Source organism: Salmo salar, chromosome 08, assembly GCF_965601325.2.
Source record: "Salmo salar chromosome 08, fSalSal1, whole genome shotgun sequence".
Taxonomy (NCBI): domain Eukaryota; kingdom Metazoa; phylum Chordata; class Actinopteri; order Salmoniformes; family Salmonidae; genus Salmo; species Salmo salar.
Window position 1 is genome coordinate 35,479,555 of NC_138298.1, and position 19,696 is coordinate 35,499,250.

The following is a 19,696-nucleotide window of genomic DNA, read 5'->3' on the forward strand; positions in this document are numbered from 1 at the left end:
CTTTGACAATCTTCATCAGATGACACTCCCAGGACATCATGTTACACAATACATGCATTTTTTGTTCTGTCAAGTTCATATTTATATCCAAAAACAGCATTTTACAGTGGCGCATGAAGTTCAGAAAATACTTAGCCTCCAAAACTGCAGGTGAATCAGCGCTACAATTTACAAAAATACAATTCAAAAACCTCAATAAAATATTAAACTGTCATTCAAAGAATTATAGATTAACATCTCGTAAATGCAACCGCATTGCCAGATTTAAAAATAACTTTACTGGGAAATCACACTTTGCAATAATCTGAGTACTGTGGTCAGAAAAATACACTAGGCGATACAGATAGCCACCATGTTGGAGTCATCTAAATTCATAAATAGTATCCATAATTTACGTGCAAATAGCTCCTTGTTGTTCGCGCATTCAGGTCAGCTACTCAAAATGTCAGAAGCGCGCCGAAAATGCGAAGATGAAACTTGATTTTTTTTTTTATTTACGTTCGTTCAAACATGTCAAACGTTGTAAAACATCAGTTTTTAGGGCCTTTAGAACGTGAAGATTCAGTAATATTTCAACCGGACGGTTCCTGTGTCTTGAAAAAAGTTTTTGGAACGGAGCATCCTCTCTTGTGAATGCGCCCCAATGAAGTGATGTCATTCCCTGGTCTACAAGTTCCATGTCTTCTCATTCGGCCTCTGTTCATCGTAGATGCTTCAAACAACTTCCTAAAGACTGTTGACATCTAGTGGAAGCCTTAGGAAGTGCAAAATGAAGCCTAACTCACCGTGTGTTCGAATGGCAATGACTTGAAAGGACTACAAGCACCAGAATTCTCACTTCCTGCTTAGATTTTTCTCAGTTTTTTGCCTGCCATATGAGTTCTGTTATACTCACAGACATCATTCAAACAGTTTTAGAAACTTCAGAGTGTTTTCTATCCAATCTACTAATAATATGCATATTTCAGTTCCTGGGCCCGAGTAGTAGGCCGTTTAATTTGGGTACATTTTTCATCCGGCCGTGAAAATACTGCCCCCTACCCTAGAGAAGTTAATAAGTGCTCAAGAACTCCAAAATCCAAAATATACAAAATAATTCACGTGGGTAGAAAACCCGTCGCACACCAGAACATATCTTGCACATTGCTTACAAACAAACAATCACCGACAAGGACAATGAGGGGGAACAGATGTTTAAATACACAACATGTAATGAATGGGATTGGAACCAAGTGTGATACAAGACAAGACAAAGCCAAAGGAAAATGAAAAGAGGATCAGCGATGGCTAGAAGGTCGGCGAATTCGACCGCCGAACGCTGCCCGAACAAGGAGAGGGACCAACTTCAGCGGAAGTCGTGACACTACTGAATATTTCCCATCCCACCTTAGCTGAGACAGTGAGAGTACGCGAGAGGAGAGTACGCGAGAGGAGAGTACGCGAGAGGAGAGTACGCGAGAGGAGAGTACGCGAGAGGAGAGTACGCGAGAGGAGAGTACGCGAGAGGAGAGTACGCGAGAGGAGAGTACGCGAGAGGAGAGTACGCGAGAGGAGAGGTGAGGTAGGGAGAGGAGAGGTGAGGTAGGGAGAGGAGAGGTGAGGTGAGGTTGGGAGAGGAGAGGAGAGGTGAGGTTGGGAGAGGAGAGGAGAGGTGAGGTGAGGTGAGGTTGGGAGAGGAGAGGTGAGGTGAGGTAGAGAGAGGAGAGGTGAGGTGAGGTAGAGAGAGGAGAGGAGAGGTGAGGTAGAGAGGGGAGAGGAGAGGTGAGGTAGAGAGGGGAGAGGAGAGGTGAGGTAGAGAGGGGAGAGGAGAGGTGAGGTAGAGAGAGGAGAGGTGAGGTAGAGAGAGGAGAGGTGAGGTAGAGAGAGGAGAGGTGAGGTAGAGAGAGGAGAGGTGAGGTAGAGAGAGGTGAGGTGAGGTAAGGAGAGGAGAGGTGAGGTAGGGAGAGGAGAGTTAGGAAGAGGAGAGTTAGGGAGAGGAGAGGAGAGGTGAGGTAGAGAGGGGAGAGGAGAGGTGAGGTAGGGAGAGGAGAGATGAGGTGAGGTTGGGAGAGGAGAGGTGAGGTGAGGTAGAGAGAGGAGAGGAGAGGTGAGGTAGAGAGGGGAGAGGAGAGGTGAGGTAGAGAGGGGAGAGGTGAGGTAGAGAGAGGAGAGGTGAGGTAGAGAGAGGAGAGGTGAGGTAGAGAGAGGAGAGGTGAGGTAGAGAGAGGAGAGGTGAGGTAGAGAGAGGTGAGGTGAGGTAGAGAGAGGTGAGGTGAGGTAGAGAGAGGTGAGGTGAGGTAGAGAGTTAGGAAGAGGAGAGTTAGGGAGAGGAGAGGAGAGGTGAGGTAGAGAGAGGAGAGGTGAGGTAGAGAGAGGAGAGGTGAGGTAGAGAGAGGAGAGGTGAGGTAGAGAGAGGAGAGGTGAGGTAGAGAGAGGAGAGGTGAGGTAAGGAGAGGAGAGGTGAGGTAGGGAGAGGAGAGTTAGGAAGAGGAGAGTTAGGGAGAGGAGAGGAGAGGTGAGGTAGAGAGGGGAGAGGAGAGGTGAGGTAGGGAGAGGAGAGATGAGGTGAGGTTGGGAGAGGAGAGGTGAGGTGAGGTTGGGAGAGGAGAGGTGAGGTGAGGTAGAGAGGGGAGAGGAGAGGTGAGGTAGAGAGGGGAGAGGAGAGGTGAGGTAGAGAGAGGAGAGGTGAGGTAGAGAGAGGAGAGGTGAGGTAGAGAGAGGTGAGGTGAGGTAGAGAGAGGTGAGGTGAGGTAGAGAGAGGTGAGGTGAGGTAGAGAGTTAGGAAGAGGAGAGTTAGGGAGAGGAGAGGAGAGGTGAGGTAGAGAGGGGAGAGGAGAGGTGAGGTAGGGAGAGGAGAGGAGAGGTGAGGTTGGGAGAGGAGAGGTGAGGTGAGGTTGGGAGAGGAGAGGTGAGGTGAGGTAGAGAGAGGAGAGGAGAGGTGAGGTAGAGAGGGGAGAGGAGAGGTGAGGTAGAGAGGGGAGAGGAGAGGTGAGGTAGAGAGGGGAGAGGAGAGGTGAGGTAGAGAGAGGAGAGGTGAGGTAGAGAGAGGAGAGGTGAGGTAGAGAGAGGAGAGGTGAGGTAGAGAGAGGAGAGGTGAGGTAGAGAGAGGTGAGGTGAGGTAGAGGTGAGGTGAGGTAGAGAGAGGTGAGGAGAGTTAGGGAGAGGAGAGTTAGGAAGAGGAGAGTTAGGGAGAGGTGAGGTAGAGAGAGGAGAGGAGAGGTGAGGTAGAGAGGGGAGAGGAGAGGTGAGGTAGAGAGGGGAGAGGAGAGGTGAGGTAGAGAGGGGAGAGGTGAGGTGAGGTAGAGAGAGGAGAGGTGAGGTAGAGAGAGGAGAGGTGAGGTAGAGAGGGGAGAGGTGAGGTAGAGAGGGGAGAGGTGAGGTAGAGAGGGGAGAGGTGAGGTAGAGAGAGGAGAGGTGAGGTAGAGTGAGGTGAGGTAGAGAGAGGAGAGGAGAGGTGAGGTAGAGAGAGGAGAGTTAGGGAGAGGAGATTTAGGAAGAGGAGAGGTAGAGAGAGGAGAGGTAGGGAGAGGTGAGGTAGAGAGGGGAGAGGTGAGGTAGAGAGGGGAGAGGAGAGGTGAGGTAGAGAGGAGAGGTGAGGTGAGGTAGAGAGAGGAGAGGAGAGGTGAGGTAGAGAGAGGAGAGGTGAGGTAGAGAGAGGTGAGGTGAGGTAGAGAGAGGAGAGGAGAGGTGAGGTAGAGAGAGGAGAGGAGAGGTGAGGTAGAGAGAGGAGAGTTAGGGGGAGGAGAGTTAGGGAGAGGAGAGTTAGGGAGAGGTGAGGTAGAGAGAGGTGAGGTAGAGAGAGGTGAGGTAGAGAGAGGAGAGGTGAGGTAGAGAGAGGTGAGGTGAGGTAGAGAGAGGAGAGGAGAGGTGAGGTAGAGAGAGGAGAGGAGAGGTGAGGTAGAGAGAGGAGAGTTAGGGGGAGGAGAGTTAGGAAGAGGAGAGTTAGGGAGAGGTGAGGTAGAGAGAGGTGAGGTAGAGAGAGGTGAGGTAGAGAGAGGTGAGGTAGAGAGAGGTGAGGTAGAGAGAGGAGAGGTAGAGAGAGGAGAGGTAGAGAGAGGAGAGGTAGAGAGAGGAGAGGTAGAGAGAGGAGAGGTAGAGAGAGGAGAGGTAGAGAGAGGAGAGGTAGAGAGAGGAGAGGTAGAGAGAGGAGAGGTAGGGAGAGGTGAGGTGAGATAGAGAGAGGAGAGGTGAGGTGAGATAGAGAGAGGAGAGATGAGGTGAGGGAGAGAGAGGAGAGGAGAGGTGAGGTAGAGAGAGGAGAGTTAGGGAGAGGAGAGTTAGGGAGAGGAGAGTTAGGAAGAGGAGAGTTAAGGAGAGGTGAGGTAGAGAGAGGAGAGGAGAGGTGAGGTAGAGAGAGGAGAGGAGAGGTGAGGTAGAGAGAGACGAGGTAGAGAGAGGAGAGTTAGGGAGAGGAGAGGTAGAGAGAGGAGAGGTAGGGAGAGGTGAGGTGAGAAGGAGAGGGGAGAGGTGAGGTGAGGTAGAGAGAGGAGAGATGAGGTGAGGTAGAGAGAGGAGAGGAGAGGTGAGGTAGAGAGAGGAGAGGAGAGGTGAGTTAGGGAGAGGTGAGTTAGGGAGAGGTGAGTTAGGGAGAGGTGAGTTAGGGAGAGGTGAGTTAGGGAGAGGAGAGTTAGGGAGAGGAGAGTTAGGGAGAGGAGAGTTAGGAAGAGGAGAGTTAGGAAGAGGAGAGTTAAGGAGAGGTGAGGTAGAGAGAGGAGAGGTGAGGTGAGGTAGAGAGAGGAGAGTAGAGGTGAGGTAGAGAGAGGAGAGGAGAGGTGAGGTAGAGAGAGGTGAGGTGAGGTAGGGAGAGGAGAGTTAGGAAGAGGAGAGTTAGGGAGAGGAGAGTTAGGGAGAGGAGAGGTGGAGAGGTGAGGAGAGGTGAGGTAGAGAGGGGAGAGGAGAGGTGAGGTAGAGAGAGGATTGGAGTGGTGAGGTAGAGAGAGGAGAGGAGAGGTGAGGTAGAGAGAGGAGAGTTAGGGAGAGGTGAGGTAGAGAGAGGAGAGGAGACGCACACACACACAGACTATCTCTACCCGTTTGTCTCCCCACCATCCATCCACCCATCCATCCATCCATCCCTCTCTCCCCCTCTGTCTCCCCATCTATCCATCCTCACATCTGTCTCCCCCATCCAACCATCCTCACCACTCTCTCCCCCCTCTGCCTTCCCCGTCCATCCATTCTCACCCCTCTCTCTCCCCCATCTGTCTCCCCCATTCACTCATCCTCACCTAATCTCCCCCTCCACTCCCCTCATCCCTCTGTGTGTGTGAAGTGGGGGTTGGTGTCAAGTTTCCCTTTTCATTTGAGAGGCTCCCAATCTTTGCTGTTGGAGAGAAAAGTGTTTAAAGATGAAAAGAGGACTGAACAGGTAACTTGATATGCTGACTCCTTTTATTGAGTCCCTCTTTTCAGCACCAAGAGTCTGTCTCTCTCTCTCTTTCTCTCTCTCTCTTTCTCTCTTTCTCTCTCTCTCTCTCTCTCTCTCTCTCTCTCTCTCTCTCTCTTTCTCTCTTTCTCTCTCTCTCTCTCTCTCTCTCTCTCTCTCTCTCTCTTTCTCTCTCTCTCTCTCTCTCTCTCTCTCTCTCTTTCTCTCTCTTTCTCGCTCTCTCTCTCTTTATCTCTCCTTTCTCTCTCTTTCTTCTCCTCATTTTCTGTTTTCAGAGTGACCAATAGCATTGACAGCCTTGCTCCAGATCTAGTCCCACCTGATGTTCTGTTCAGTCATAACAGTCCAGATCTAGTCCCACCTGATGTTCTGTTCAGACATAACAGTCCAGAATATACATATCTTTAATCATCTTCTATCTAAAGATTATTATAGTTCTATGTTTCATATCTGTCTAGTTCTATCTATCATATCTTTCTAGTTCAATCTATCATATCCTTCTAGTTCTATATATCTATGTATATTTAGTTTTACCAGTGACACCAATGTGTTCATATTGTATTTTATTTTGAAGTGATGTTTCTTTGTCTTGCTGTGACAAGGTTCTCACCACATCCTGGTTCTGTCATCACAACACGCCACGTTCACAGAGTTGAACCTATTTCCTGTACATCTCTCTGACACACACACACCTTTTCTCTACACACTCTCACACACACACATTATCTCAATCTACACACACTTTCTCCATCTCACACTCTCTACGTACACACTTCCTGTCTGATAAATAACTGTGTCAGGAATACCATCTATCATGGTGGGCTACTGTCCGATCTGTGGGAAACCCGTCTACTTTGTTGAGTGCAGTGTGTGTGTGTGTGTGTGTGTTTGCAGTGTGTCACAGATGCCATAGAATTATAGAATAGTTGCTAGATTGTTAGGGCAGGTTTTTGAGAGGCATCGTTCGCTCGCAAATCTTTTCTAAACTCAATCGTTTTACCTTTCCTATTCTCTGTCTGTCTGTCTGTCTGTCTGTCTGTCTGTCTGTCTGTCTGTCTGTCTGTCTGTCTGTCTGTCTGTCTGTCTGTCTGTCTGTCTGTCTGTCTGTCTGTCTGTCTGTCTGTCTGTCTGTCTGTCTGTCTGTCTGTCTGTCTGTCTGTCTGTCTGTCTGTCTGTCTGTCTGTCTGTCTGTCTGTCTCTGTCTGTCTCTGTCTGTCTGTTTGCAGTGTCATACAGTGGGTCAGAGATGCCATATAAAAATGGAATAGTTAACAGATTATTAGGACAGGTTTTTGAGAGGCATCGTTCGCTCGCAAATCTTTTCTAGACTCAATCGTTATACCTTTGCTATATTGTGTCACGACTCCCGCCGAAGTCGGCCCCTCTCCTTGTTCGGGCGGCGTTCGGCGGTCGACGTCACCGGCTTACTAGTTGCCACCGATCGATGATTCACTGTTCGTTTAGTTTTGTCTTTATTGTGTACACCTGTTTTTCATTTCGCTAATCATGTTCAATATTTAACCTGTGCATTTCCTGTTTGTCTTGTCGGTGATTGTTTGCCTGTTTTGTGTAGTTGGAGGTGTTTTCTCCTGACTATGTATTTTTTGATGAGAAGATTTATTGATAATTTTAGTAAACAAGTTTGTTTACCTTATTCCCTGTGTCCTGCGCCTGACTCCTCCACTTCTAAGAAAACCATTACAGAATCACTGACCACGCAATGGAGTCAGCAGGAGCAGCCAGTCCTCCTATTCATTTAGAGGAGCGCGTTCAGCAGACTGCGAATATGATACAGGATCTTATGACTGCCATGGATTCCGTGCTGCTGACCATGGAGAGAGTGGAGAGGAAAAGATGTCCCGTCAACCCAGCCACACCACCGCCCAGCACACCTCTGGAACACCTCCAACTGCCGTCTGAATCCGGTGGGATTCGGCTCTCGCTCCCGGGTGCATATGACGGAGCAGCTGCCGGGTGTCAGGGGTTCCTACTCCAGCTGGGGCTCTACCTGGCAGCTGTCCAGCCGCCGCCCTTGGGACGCGAGAGAGTGAGCGCCCTCATCTCCTGTTTGACTGGTAAAGCCCTGGAGTGGGCCAACGCCATCTGGGAGGTGGAAGACCCGACTCGGGATAACTACGAGGACTTCTCCCGCCACTTTCGGGAAGTATTTGATCATCCACCAGAAGGAAGAGCGGCAGGAGAGCGCTTGTTCCATTTAAGACAGGAGATGAGCAGCGCTCGGGAATTGGCACTGGATTTTCGAACTCTGGCGGCTGGTGCAGGGTGGAATGAGCGGGCCCTGATCAATCACTACAGGTGTGGTTTGCGAGAGGACGTTCGCAGGGAGCTAGCCTGCAGGGACACCACCCTCCACCTGGACCAGCTGGTGGACTTATCTATCCAGCTAGATAACCTGCTGGTCTCCCGCGGACGTCCGGATCGGGGTCCGTTGGTTCCATCCTCCAGTCCCTTAGACCCAACACCGATGGAGTTGGGCGGGGCTGGTTCTAGGGAGACCAGAGGGGAAACCGTTCCATGCACCAGAGGTGACCGCAGAGGATACACTGCTGGTCGGTGCTGGGGAGGTTTTCCAGGTAGTCGAGGCGGTAGGTGGAACACTGGTGGTTCATCTCAGGTGAGTAGGCACACGACTCACCCAGACCCCCCTGTTGCTCACATGTGGTTATCTATACGATTTCCGGGGTTTTCCCCGCATTCCCAGCATAAGGCGCTAGTAGATTCAGGCGCAGCTGGGAACTTTATTGATCGGTCTTTTGCCAATAGATTAGGGATTCCTATTGTTCCCGTTGATGTTCCCTTCCCTATACATGCCCTAGATAGTCGTCCTTTGGGGTCTGGGCTGATTAGGGAGGTCACAGTTCCCATTACTGTGGTGACGCAGGAGAGTCATGAAGAGAGTATTAGTCTCTTTCTGATTGACGCTCCTGCGTTTCCCGTTGTGTTGGGGCTTCCCTGGTTGGCTTCTCATGATCCTATTATTTCGTGGCAACAGAGGGTTCTCAAGGGATGGACCTGTCAGTGTTCAGGGAGGTGTTTAGGTGTTTCATTAGGTGCCACTACGGTGGAAAGTCCAAACCAGGTTTCCACCATGCACATTCCTCCCGAATATGCCGATTTGGCAATCGCCTTCTGTAAAAGGAAGGCGACTCAATTACCACCCCATCGACCGGGGGATTGTGCGATAAATCTCTTGGAGGGTGCTGCACTTCCCAGGAGTCACGTGTATCCTCTGTCACAGGAGGAGACGACGGCTATGGAAACATATGTCGCTGAATCTCTGGGACAGGGATACATTCGGCCCTCCATTTCACCTGTCCCCTCAAGCTTATTTTTTGTGAAGAAGAAGGATGGAGGTTTACGCCTGTGCATTGACTATCGAGGTTTCAACCAGATTACTGTTAAATACAGTTACCCGCAGCCTCTGATAGCCAGTATGACAGAGTCATTGCTCGGGGCGCGCTTCTTCACAAAATTGGACCTCAGGAGCGCGTACAACCTGGTGCGTATCAGGGGAGGGGATGAGTGGAAGACGGCATTTAGCACTACTTCTGGGCACTATGAGTACCTCGTCATGCCGTATGGGTTAACCTGTTAGGGCTAGGGCGCAGTATTTACACCGCCGGATAAAAAACGTACCCGATTTAATCTGGTTACCACTCCTACCCAGTAACTAGAATATGCATATACTTATTACATATGGATAGAAAACACCCTAAAGTTTCTAAAACTGTTTGAATGGTGTCTGTGAGTATAACAGAACTCATTTGGCAGGCAAAAAACTGAGAAGGTTTCATGCAGGAAGTGGCCTGTCTGACAAGGTGTCGTTCTTCTTGTCTCTGTTTATTGAAGAGTGAGGATCTTAGCTGTCCCGTGACACTTCCTACGGCTGCCATAGGCTCTCAGAAGGTGGCAAAACGCAGAATCGTGGCTTTGCAGGCTCTGGCTGAAAAAAAGTAGCGCATTTGGGTAGTGGCTGGTTACAGTACTGTGAGACTCAGGCTCGTGCCCGCGTCGACCGAAAGCTGTGTTTTCTTACCTCTGTTTAGCTAATTGGACATTCCCGGTCGGAATATTATCGCTTTTTTTATGAGAAAAATGGCATAAAAATGGATTTTAAACAGCGGTTGACATGCTTCGAAGTACGGTAATGGAATATTTAGATTTTTTTTGTCACGAATTGCGCCATGCGCTCGACCCTGATTTACCATTTCAGATAGTGTCTGGGACGCACGAACAAAACGTTGCTATTCGGATATAACGATGGATTATTTTGGACCAAACCAACATTTGTTATTGAAGTAGCAGTCCTGGGAGTGCATTCTGACGAAGACAACAAAAGGTAATCAAACTTTTATAATAGTAAATCTGATATTGGTGAGTGCTAAACTTGCCGGGTGTCTAAATAGCTAGCCCGTGATGCCTGGGCTATGTACTTAGAATATTGCACAATGTGCTTTCACCAAAAAGATATTTTAAAATCGGACATATCGAGTGCATAGAGGAGTTCTGTATCTATAATTCTTAAAATAATTGTTATGCTTTTTGTGAACGTTTATCGTGAGTAATTTAGTAAATTGTTAGCGAATTCCCCGGAAGTTTGCGGGGGGGTATGCTAGTTCTGAACGTCACATGCTAATGTAAAAAGCTGGTTTTTGATATAAATATGAACTTGATTTAACAAAACATGCATATATTGTATAACATAATGTCCTAGGGTTGTCATCTGATGAAGATCATCAAAGGTTAGTGCTGCATTTAGCTGTCTTCTGGGTTTTGGTGACATTATATGCTAGCTTGAAAAATGGGTGTCTGATTATTTCTGGCTTGGTACTCTGCTGACATAATCTAATGTTTTGCTTTCGTTGTACAGCCTTTTTGAAATCGGACAGTGTGGTTAGATTAACGAGAGTCTTGTCTTTAAATAGCTGTAAAATAGTCATATGTTTGAGAAATTGAAGTAATAGCATTTCAAAGGTTTTGAAAATCGCGCCACAGGATTCAACTGTCACAAAAACCCAGAAGACAGCTAAATGCAGCACTAACCTTTGATGATCTTCATCAGATGACAACCCTAGGACATTATGTTATACAATATATGCATGTTTTGTTCAATCAAGTTCATATTTATATCAAAAACCAGCTTTTTACATTAGCATGTGTCGTTCAGAACTAGCATACCCCCCGCAAACTTCCGGAGGAATTTGCTAACAATTTACTAAATTACTCACGATAAACGTTCACAAAAAGCATAACAATTATTTTAAGAATTATAGATACAGAACTCCTCTATGCACTCGATATGTCCGATTTTAAAATAGCTTTTTGGTGAAAGCACATTTTGCAATATTCTAAGTACATAGCCCGGCATCACAGGGCTAGCTATTTAGACACCCGGCAAGTTTAGCACTCACCATAATCAGATTTACTATTATAAAAGTTTGATTACCTTTTATTGTCTTCGTCAGAATGCACTCCCAGGACTGCTACTTCAATAATAAATGTTGGTTTGGTCCAAAATAATCCATCGTTATATCCAAATTGCGGCATTTTGTTCGTGCGTTCCAGACACTATCTGAAAGGGTAAATAAGGGTCGCGCGCATGGCGCAATTCGTGACAAAAAAAATCTAAATATTCCATTAGCGTACTTCGAAGCATGTCAACCGCTGTTTAAAATCCATTTTTATGGCATTTTTCTCGTAAAAAAGCGATAATATTCTGACCGGGAATGTCCATTTAGCTAAACAGAGGAAAGTAAACAAAGCTTTCGGTCGACGCGGGCACGAGCCTGAGTCTCACAGTACTGTAACCAGCCACTACCCAAACGCGCTACTTTTTTTCAGCCAGAGCCTGCAAAGCCACGATTCAGCTTTTTACCGCCTTCTGAGACCCTATGGCAGCCGTAGGAAGTGTCACGGGACAGCTAAGATCCTCACTCTTCAATAAACAGAGACAAGAAGAACGACACCTTGTCAGACAGGCCACTTCCTGCATGAAACCTTCTCAGTTTTTTGCCTGCCAAATGAGTTCTGTTATACTCACAGACACCATTCAAACAGTTTTAGAAACTTTAGGCTGTTTTCTATCCATATGTAATACGTATATGCATATTCTAGTTACTGGGTAGGAGTGGTAACCAGATTAAATCGGGTACGTTTTTTATCCAGCCGTGAAAATACTGCCCCCTAGCCATAACAGGTTAAACAAATTTTTTTTTGTAAGAAGATCCATTCCAACATTTGGAATTGGACTTATTGAAATATTCCGAATTGAGGCGAAGAAGGGGTGTTTAACAGTAACAGATAAGTATAGCAAATGGGTAGAAGCGTTCCCAACTTACTTGGTGGACATGATTAAGTCAAGATATTATCCCTAGAGTTGGTTTACTAGGAGCCATCTCTTTAAATGATGGATGACAGTTTAGCTAATCAGGTAGAGCCTATAGAATGACAGAGTTAGAGATACCAGAACAGGTAGACATAGAAGTTGAAGAAATACTAGCAGAACACATGAGAAGACTGTTTGTTAACCAAACCCGTATGTCCAAGATTTTGTGTCCAACAGGTGAATTACAGGAGAAGGTGATTCACTCAGTACAACCAGGAGACTGGGTGTGGATCCAGTCCCTAAGGAGAAAAAACTGGAAGCAACCCCGTGGGGAAGGCCCATACCAGGTTCTGTTAAACCACTGCCTTTGCCATTAGAAAAGCTGAGAGAGTCACTTGGGTCCACGTTACCCACTGCAAGGAGGTATGTACACATATGAGCACTGTTGATCACACACAGAGTTAGGAGAAGAACCGATACCAACAGGGTCCGGGGGTTACCTCCTTAACGAAGATGTTCTATCCCGACCGTTCATCACTGTGTGTGCTCCTAGAGGTGTGAGTATGGGGTGGTACCTAGCAGAGAGACTAAGGGCAGGAGAGGGTTGGCGGTTCTTGGGAGGAGTAGAGACTCAGCTGCATCATAGTCTAATCTGACTGATACATTCAGATCCACCACCTTCTGGCACTAATCATACGATACCGTTGTCATTGAGAAGAAGTAGAAGATAAACTATATAATACACTGATGAGTGACTTACAGAATAAGGAGTCAAAGAAGATCAAGATGTAGGATTTAAGGTAAACATTAAACAATTTCCTGGGAAAGAAGACAACTGTACAGGAATTGGGGTTGGCCAGATTGAAGTACTCAGCCAACCCACCTCGGTTCACCTTAACCCCTGATGAGCACCAGTGTTATAGATACAAGAATGGCACCGAGAACTTAGATGACTTTAATGGCTGAAAGTAATCGTGAATGTGACTGACTTAGGTTTGAAAGATGAATAGAAAATGTTTAACCTCACAGCACCTATAACTGATGAAGGGTGGGCTAGTACCAGCAAAGGACGCATACGACGGAAATTACCACAAAGGGTGGTTGGAACTTGCGCCCTGGGGTTATAGGTCCAACCAAGTCAAGTTAGTCATCAGAGGCCAGTTATGGGAGGCTAAAGTAGGCACAGGAGGAGTTTTGACCAGGATGGGAGTAGCTTTGTCTAGATGGATGCTATTGGCATTCTCAGGGAAGTTCCAGATGAATACAAAGCTATGAATCAAATATGTGAAGGCTTTAACACTACATTATTTTGGTGGTTGACAATAAATTAAAATGTGGATGGGATTAATGACATCTTTTATAATCAACAGATTCATGAATGAAAACAGGGATGCAGTAAAGAGGTTCTCTGACCAATTATCCACCACCCCCCTCATGACCTGGTAAAATAGACTGACTCTCGATACGTTATTGGCAGAAGAGGGCAGTGTAGGTAGAATGATTAGGTTCAGCGCTACACGTACATTCCTGATAACACATCCCATGTTTGGGAAATGGAAAAGTGTTGTAAGAACTGTATTATGGGCTGCTTTCACCTGTATGAGTGTGTTTGTGTTGTGTGGATGTTGTCTCGTCCCATGTGTGAGAGGTTTAATCTCCAGGACTCTCGAGAGATCGATGACGCAGCAGTTGGTGAGATATGGACCGATTCCGAGCTCCGATGAGTGGGATGGCGAATGCGGGCCTCCAGGCCAGGAAGATGGCTCCTTCTCTTTCAATAACGAGGAGCCAATGTTTGATGAAACAATTTTCAACGTTTTGATTGAATTTTCAACGTTTTGATAGACTGTTCCTTTAATGAAAATGATGATGAAAATCCTAAACAGAAGTGCCATAATTGGAAATAGGCCTAGGACAGTAATGGAAGAGTAGGAGGAATATTCATGTATTGGACTTGTTTAATCATGGTATTACAATTAATTTCCATATAGCATGTGATTGTTAGTGAATACTCATAGTATGTGATAATCGTTATGTAATCCCATATAGTGTATGATTATGTTTATTTCCATATAGCGTGTGATGTATTTCCATATAGCGTGTGATGTATTTCCATATAGCGTGTGATTTATTTCCATATAGCGGGTGATTATTGCATTTACATATAGCGTGTGATTAGTAGGGTTCTCAGATAGCATCTGATCATATCATGGTGAATTATTGAATCATTTAAGGGTGGAATTGATAAGAGAATTATCTAATAAAGGTAAATGAATCAATAAACCATGATGAATTATTAGTCATACAGCATGGTTAATGAATAATTAATGTAATGATCAATGTAGGGACCGATTAGTCTGATTAGTTCCGGAAAGTCCAGTAACCACTGGAGAGGGAAAGAAATGTGTGTATGCAATTAGTATAGAGAGATAGAGAAACATATGGTCAAGGGAGTGGAAGCTTCAAGGAGTTTCTAACCTTGAGGGAAAAGAACAGGCTGAGCTCTGGATAGTGATAAACAGTGTGAGAAGTTTATGGGGGTTGCAGGTCACCAACGGATTGTGTGTAAATGCATGTGCGTAGTTAAGCAAGAACTATATAATGACTGTTTTGTTATCCTGACCTCAGAACGTTCTCTGAATAAAGCTACAGAAACCTTTTGCAGAAAGCTGAGTCCTTGCCTAATTATTTTAACCCATTGTCTTACAAACCTTGGGCATTAGTCAAGGCGAATTGATTATTGATTATTATCATCAAAGATATAACATTCCTTTAACAGCTATACAAAATAACAGCAGTGCTAAAGGCACCAACCCACAAAACCCAGGTGAAAACCCACTCCTAATATATGACTCCCAGTCAGGAACAATGACATGCAGCTGTTCCTGATCAGGAGCCACACAGACTACAAAGAAATAGACAGACTAGAAACTACATAGTTCTGCACAGTGGGCCATCTTCTTAGGTTCCGAACTGTAGGCTGTCTCACTCGGTTCTGCACAGTGGGCCGTTTTCCTTGGTTCCGAACTGTAGGCCGTCTCACTCGGTTCCGGGCTTAACACTCTTACCGGATACTCAGGACGGGTACTGTTGTCGGACACTCAGGACGGGGCACTGTCTCCAGACTCTCGAGGCTGGGCTGACACACTGGAAGCCTGATGCGTGGGGCTGGTAGTGGAGGTACCAGGCTGGAGACACACACCCTAGGGCTAGTGCGGGAAGCAGGAACCGGCCGAGAGGAACTAATATTACGCACTAGAAGCCTGATGCGTGCTGCTGGTACTGGAACTGCCAGTTTGAGAACACGCACCTCATGGCTAGTGCGAGGAGCGGGAACAGGCTGTGTAGGACTAGGCTGACTCACGGGAAGTTTGATGCGTGGTGCTGGTACTGGACGTGCCAGACTGGAGGTTCGCACTTCTGGGTCAGCACGAGAGGCGGGAACTGGAAAAACTGGGTCATGGAGGCGCACAGGTGGTCTTGATCGCACCTCCTGCACAACCCGTCCTGGCTGGATGGAACTAGCAGCCCTGTACGAGCGGGGTGCTAGTACAGGGAGAACTGGGCTGTGCAGGGGTTTGATGGTTACTGTGCGTAGAGCGGGCGTAGGGTAGCCTGGTCCTAGGAGGCGTACCGGCGACCAGACGCGCTGCGCAGGCATCCTCCTACCAGGCTGGATGCCCACTCTAGCACGGCATCTGCGAGGGGCTGGAATAACGCACACCGGACTGTGCGTGCGTATGGGCGAGATCGTGCGCACTTATTCATAACTCGGCGCCCTCCACTCCATACACTTCTCCATATAAACACGGGGAGCTGGCTTAGGGCTCACCCTTGGCCCAGCCAAACTACCCGTGTGCCCCCCCCCAAAAAAATGATTGGATGCCTCTCGTGCTTTTCCCTCAACGCATTCATAGCCTCGTACCTACGCCTCTCTGCCTTAGCTTCCTCTATTTCTTCCCGTGGGCGACGGTATTCCCCAGCCTGGTGCCAAGGTCCGGCCCCGTCCAGAATTTCTTCCCATGTCCAATTCCCCTGATAGTCCATGTAATCCACCTGCTGCTCCTTTTTCCGCTGCTTGGTCTTCTTGAGGTGGGTTTTTCTGTCACGGGTGTCGTTGGGTAGGGACGACCAAAACGCAGCAGGAATGTGGATGCTCATCTTGAATTGTTTATTTAAATAAAGCGAGCACGGAAAAAGTAACAAAAACGAGAAACAACAGAAGACAGTATAACAGGCTATACAAATAACAGCAGTGCTAAATCAACAACCCATAAAACCCAAGTGAAAACACACTCCTAATATATGACTCCCAATCAGGAACAACGACATGCAGCTGTTCCTGATCGGGAGCCACACAGACTACAAAGAAATAGACAGACTAGAAAATACATACAAAACACAACCCTTCTGCCATGTCCTGACCAAATACTAATACAATAACTCCCTCTGCTGGTCAGGACGTGACAACATTTCACTGTAAGGTCTACACCTGTTGTATTCTGCGCATGTGACTAATACAATTTGATTTGATTACATTTTTTATTTAACCCCTGGTATCCTCCAACCCCAACGGTCCATGCCAGATATTTGACCTCTAACCCCTGGTATCCTCTAACCAGATTGGTCCATGACAGACATTTGACCTCTAACCCTTGGTATCCTCTCTCCCCATTGGTCCAGGTGAGAAGAAGAGGTCATTGGGGCGGGACTACCACCCTCTGTGTCTGAAGTGTCAACAGTGTCAGAGACAGTTGACCTCAGGACAACATGCTGAGGTATGGAGAGAGAGGGAGGGAGGGAAGAGGAGGAGGGAGAGAAGGGGGACCCCAGGACAACATGCTGAGGTATGGAGAGAGAGGGAGGGAGGGAAGAGGAGGAGGGAGAGAAGGGGGACCCCAGGACAACATGCTGAGGTATGGAGAGAGAGGGATGGAGGAGGAGGAGGGAGAGAAGGGGGACCCCAGGACAACATGCTGAGGTATGGAGAGAGAGGGAGGGAGGGAAGAGGAGGAGGGAGAGAAGGGGGACCCCAGGACAACATGCTGAGGTATGGAGAGAGAGGGAGGGAGGGAAGAGGAGGAGGGAGAGAAGGGGGACCCTGGGACAACATGCTGAGGTATGGAGAGAGAGGGAGGGAGGGAAGAGGAGGAGGGAGAGAAGGGGGACACCAGGACAACATGCTGAGGTATGGAGAGAGAGGGAGGGAGGGAAGAGGAGGAGGGAGAGAAGGGGGACCCCAGGACAACATGCTGAGGTATGGAGAGAGAGGGAGGGAGGGAAGAGGAGGAGGGAGAGAAGGGGGACCCCAGGACAACATGCTGAGGTATGGAGAGAGAGGGAGGGAGGGAAGAGGAGGAGGGAGAGAAGGGGGACCCCAGGACAACATGCTGAGGTATGGAGAGAGAGGGAGGGAGGGAAGAGGAGGAGGGAGAGAAGGGGGACCCCAGGACAACATGCTGAGGTATGGAGAGAGAGGGAGGGAGGGAAGAGGAGGAGGGAGAGAAGGGGGACCCCAGGACAACATGCTGAGGTATGGAGAGAGAGGGAGGGAGGAGGAGGAGGGAGAGAAGGGGAACCCCAGGACAACATGCTGAGGTATGGAGAGAGAGGGAGGGAGGGAGGGAAGAGGAGGAGGGAGAGAAGGGGGACCCCAGGACAACATGCTGAGGTATGGAGAGAGAGGGAGGGAGGGAAGAGGAGGAGGGAGAGAAGGGGGACCCCAGGACAACATGCTGAGGTATGGAGAGAGATGGAGGGAGGGAAGAGGAGGAGGGAGAGAAGGGGGAGAGAGGAAAGGGGGTTGAGAGGGAGAGGAGTATAGCGGAGGGGGGAGACGTAGGAGGGAGAGGGGAGAGAGGAGAGAGGGAAGGGGGAGAGAGAGTGAGTCAGGGAGAGAAGGGGAGGGGAGAGAGGGAAGGGAAGGGGGAGTGAGGGGGGAGAGATGGAGAAGTGGAGGGAAAGATAGTGTCAACTGTGTCAGAGACAGCTGACCCCAGGACAACATGCTGAGGTACGAAGACATGGAGGGGTAGTGTGGGGAGGGAGTGAGGGAGGTGGGGTGGGGAAGGTCTGTCTGTCTGTCTGTCTGTCTGTCTGTCTGTCTGTCTGTCTGTCTGTCTGTCTGTCTGTCTGTCTGTCTGTCTGTCTGTCTATCCGTCTACATGTCTACATGTATGTGTGTATCTATGTATCTCATGAACTAAGATGTTTTCTGTGCTTTGTGTTTCAGCATGATGAGAAACCCTACTGCACTAACTGTTACATGAAGATGTTTGGTACCAGAGGTAGATACTGCTTGGTGATGTACTGTAACTGTTGTGATGAGAAACCCTACTACACTAACTGTTACTTTAGCTGCTGTGCGTCCCAAATGGCAGCCTATTCCCTACATTGTACACTACTTTGGCCAGAGACTTGGTCAAAAGTAGTACACTAAATAGGGAACAGTGTGTGTCTTAGGATGCTATGTACAGCAAATATCTCATACATCTCTCTCTCTCTCTCTCTCAGCAGGTAACAGGAGACTGATGTCAAACTGTCACAGCTCAGCCTCCTCTTCCTCTTCCTCCTCCTAGGAACCAGTCTACCAAAAACCACCAAAATACAACCTAATGAGAACTAACAGCCTATCAACAAGGATCTATGTTCAACAAACCTGACATTCAGCCATCAAGACAATGACCAACCAACTAGACCCAACATTCAGCCAACCAACATTTGACCAACCAAGAAATATTCTGAAAGTCTCCCTCTGTCAGTCAGTCATAAAACAACTACCTTGACCACAACATTGTGTTCAATGGAGAAACGGTTGTTCTTCAATAAAACAGAAGCTTCTACAGTCGTCTGGTTGAAGTGTGTTAAACACAGAGTCTCTTTAGGCATCAACACACATCCTACACTACACATGTACTGGAGTACACAGACACACATCCTACACTACACATGTACTGGAGTACACAGACACACATCCTACACTACACATGTACTGGAGTACACAGACACACATCCTACACTACACATGTACTGGAGTACACAGACACACATCCTACACTACACATGTACTGGAGTGGACACTACCTAGTCAGATCATGTTTCAATACCACCAGAGTTCTGAACACACACACACACACACACACACACACACACACACACACACACACACACACACACACACACACACACACACACACACACACACACACACACACACACACACACACACACACACACTTGGCTATGAGGGTTTCAGCATGATATTCTTACTGTATGTTGTAGTCTGTCCAAGAGGGGAATCACACAAGACTGACAGCCTGTCATTTTATTAAAAGCATTCAGTTGATTACATGGCAGTTTAGAGAGCAACATCATAACAATAATCTACATCATAATCAATAATCAATATCATAACATTTATAATCAATAACATCATTATCTATATACTACTAACAACATCATAACAATAATCTACATCATAATCAATATCATAACATTTATAATCAATTAAATTATTATCTCTAGACTACTAACAACATCATAACAATAATCTACATCATAATCAATATCATAACATTTATAATCAATTAAATTATTATCTCTAGACTACTAACAACATCATAACAATAATCTACATCATAATCAATATCATAACATTCATAATTAATAACATCATGAGGTGAACAACAACAACAACAAACCCCTTTATTAAAAATTGTTTCAAAATACAAAGAATGAACAGATGATTATAATAATACATGGACTAATAATGGAGACACTTCAAGATAAAGAATCTAAGAGACACTAAATAAGATAAAGAATCTAAGAGACACTAAATAAGATAAAGAATCTAAGAGACACTAAATAAGATAAAGAATCTAAGACACTAAATAAGATAAAGAATCTAAGAGACACTAAATAAGATAAAGAATCTAAGAGATACTAAATAAGATAAAGAATCTAAGAGACACTAAATAAGATAAAGA

At 46.9% G+C, this 19,696-nt stretch overlaps 1 protein-coding gene across 2 annotated transcripts; it reads left to right on the forward strand.

Moving 5' to 3' along the window:
• The first annotated feature begins 6,179 nt into the window (after positions 1-6,179).
• Positions 6,180-18,546, forward strand: LOC123733155 (cysteine-rich protein 1). Of its 2 annotated transcripts, XM_082978630.1 has the most exons (5): positions 6,180-6,221; position 7,648; positions 16,395-16,489; positions 17,944-17,998; positions 18,228-18,546. In XM_082978630.1, exons 1-5 carry the CDS (start codon positions 6,180-6,182, stop codon positions 18,287-18,289), a joined length of 255 nt encoding a protein of 84 aa, XP_082834756.1. In that variant the 3' UTR covers positions 18,290-18,546. The 2 variants fall into 2 exon arrangements, 1 of the variants encoding a protein (XP_082834756.1); XR_006763627.2 differs by lacking the exons at positions 6,180-6,221; position 7,648; positions 16,395-16,489 and having other exon boundaries at positions 17,860-17,998; positions 18,225-18,310.
• Positions 18,547-19,696: the final 1,150 nt, after the last annotated feature.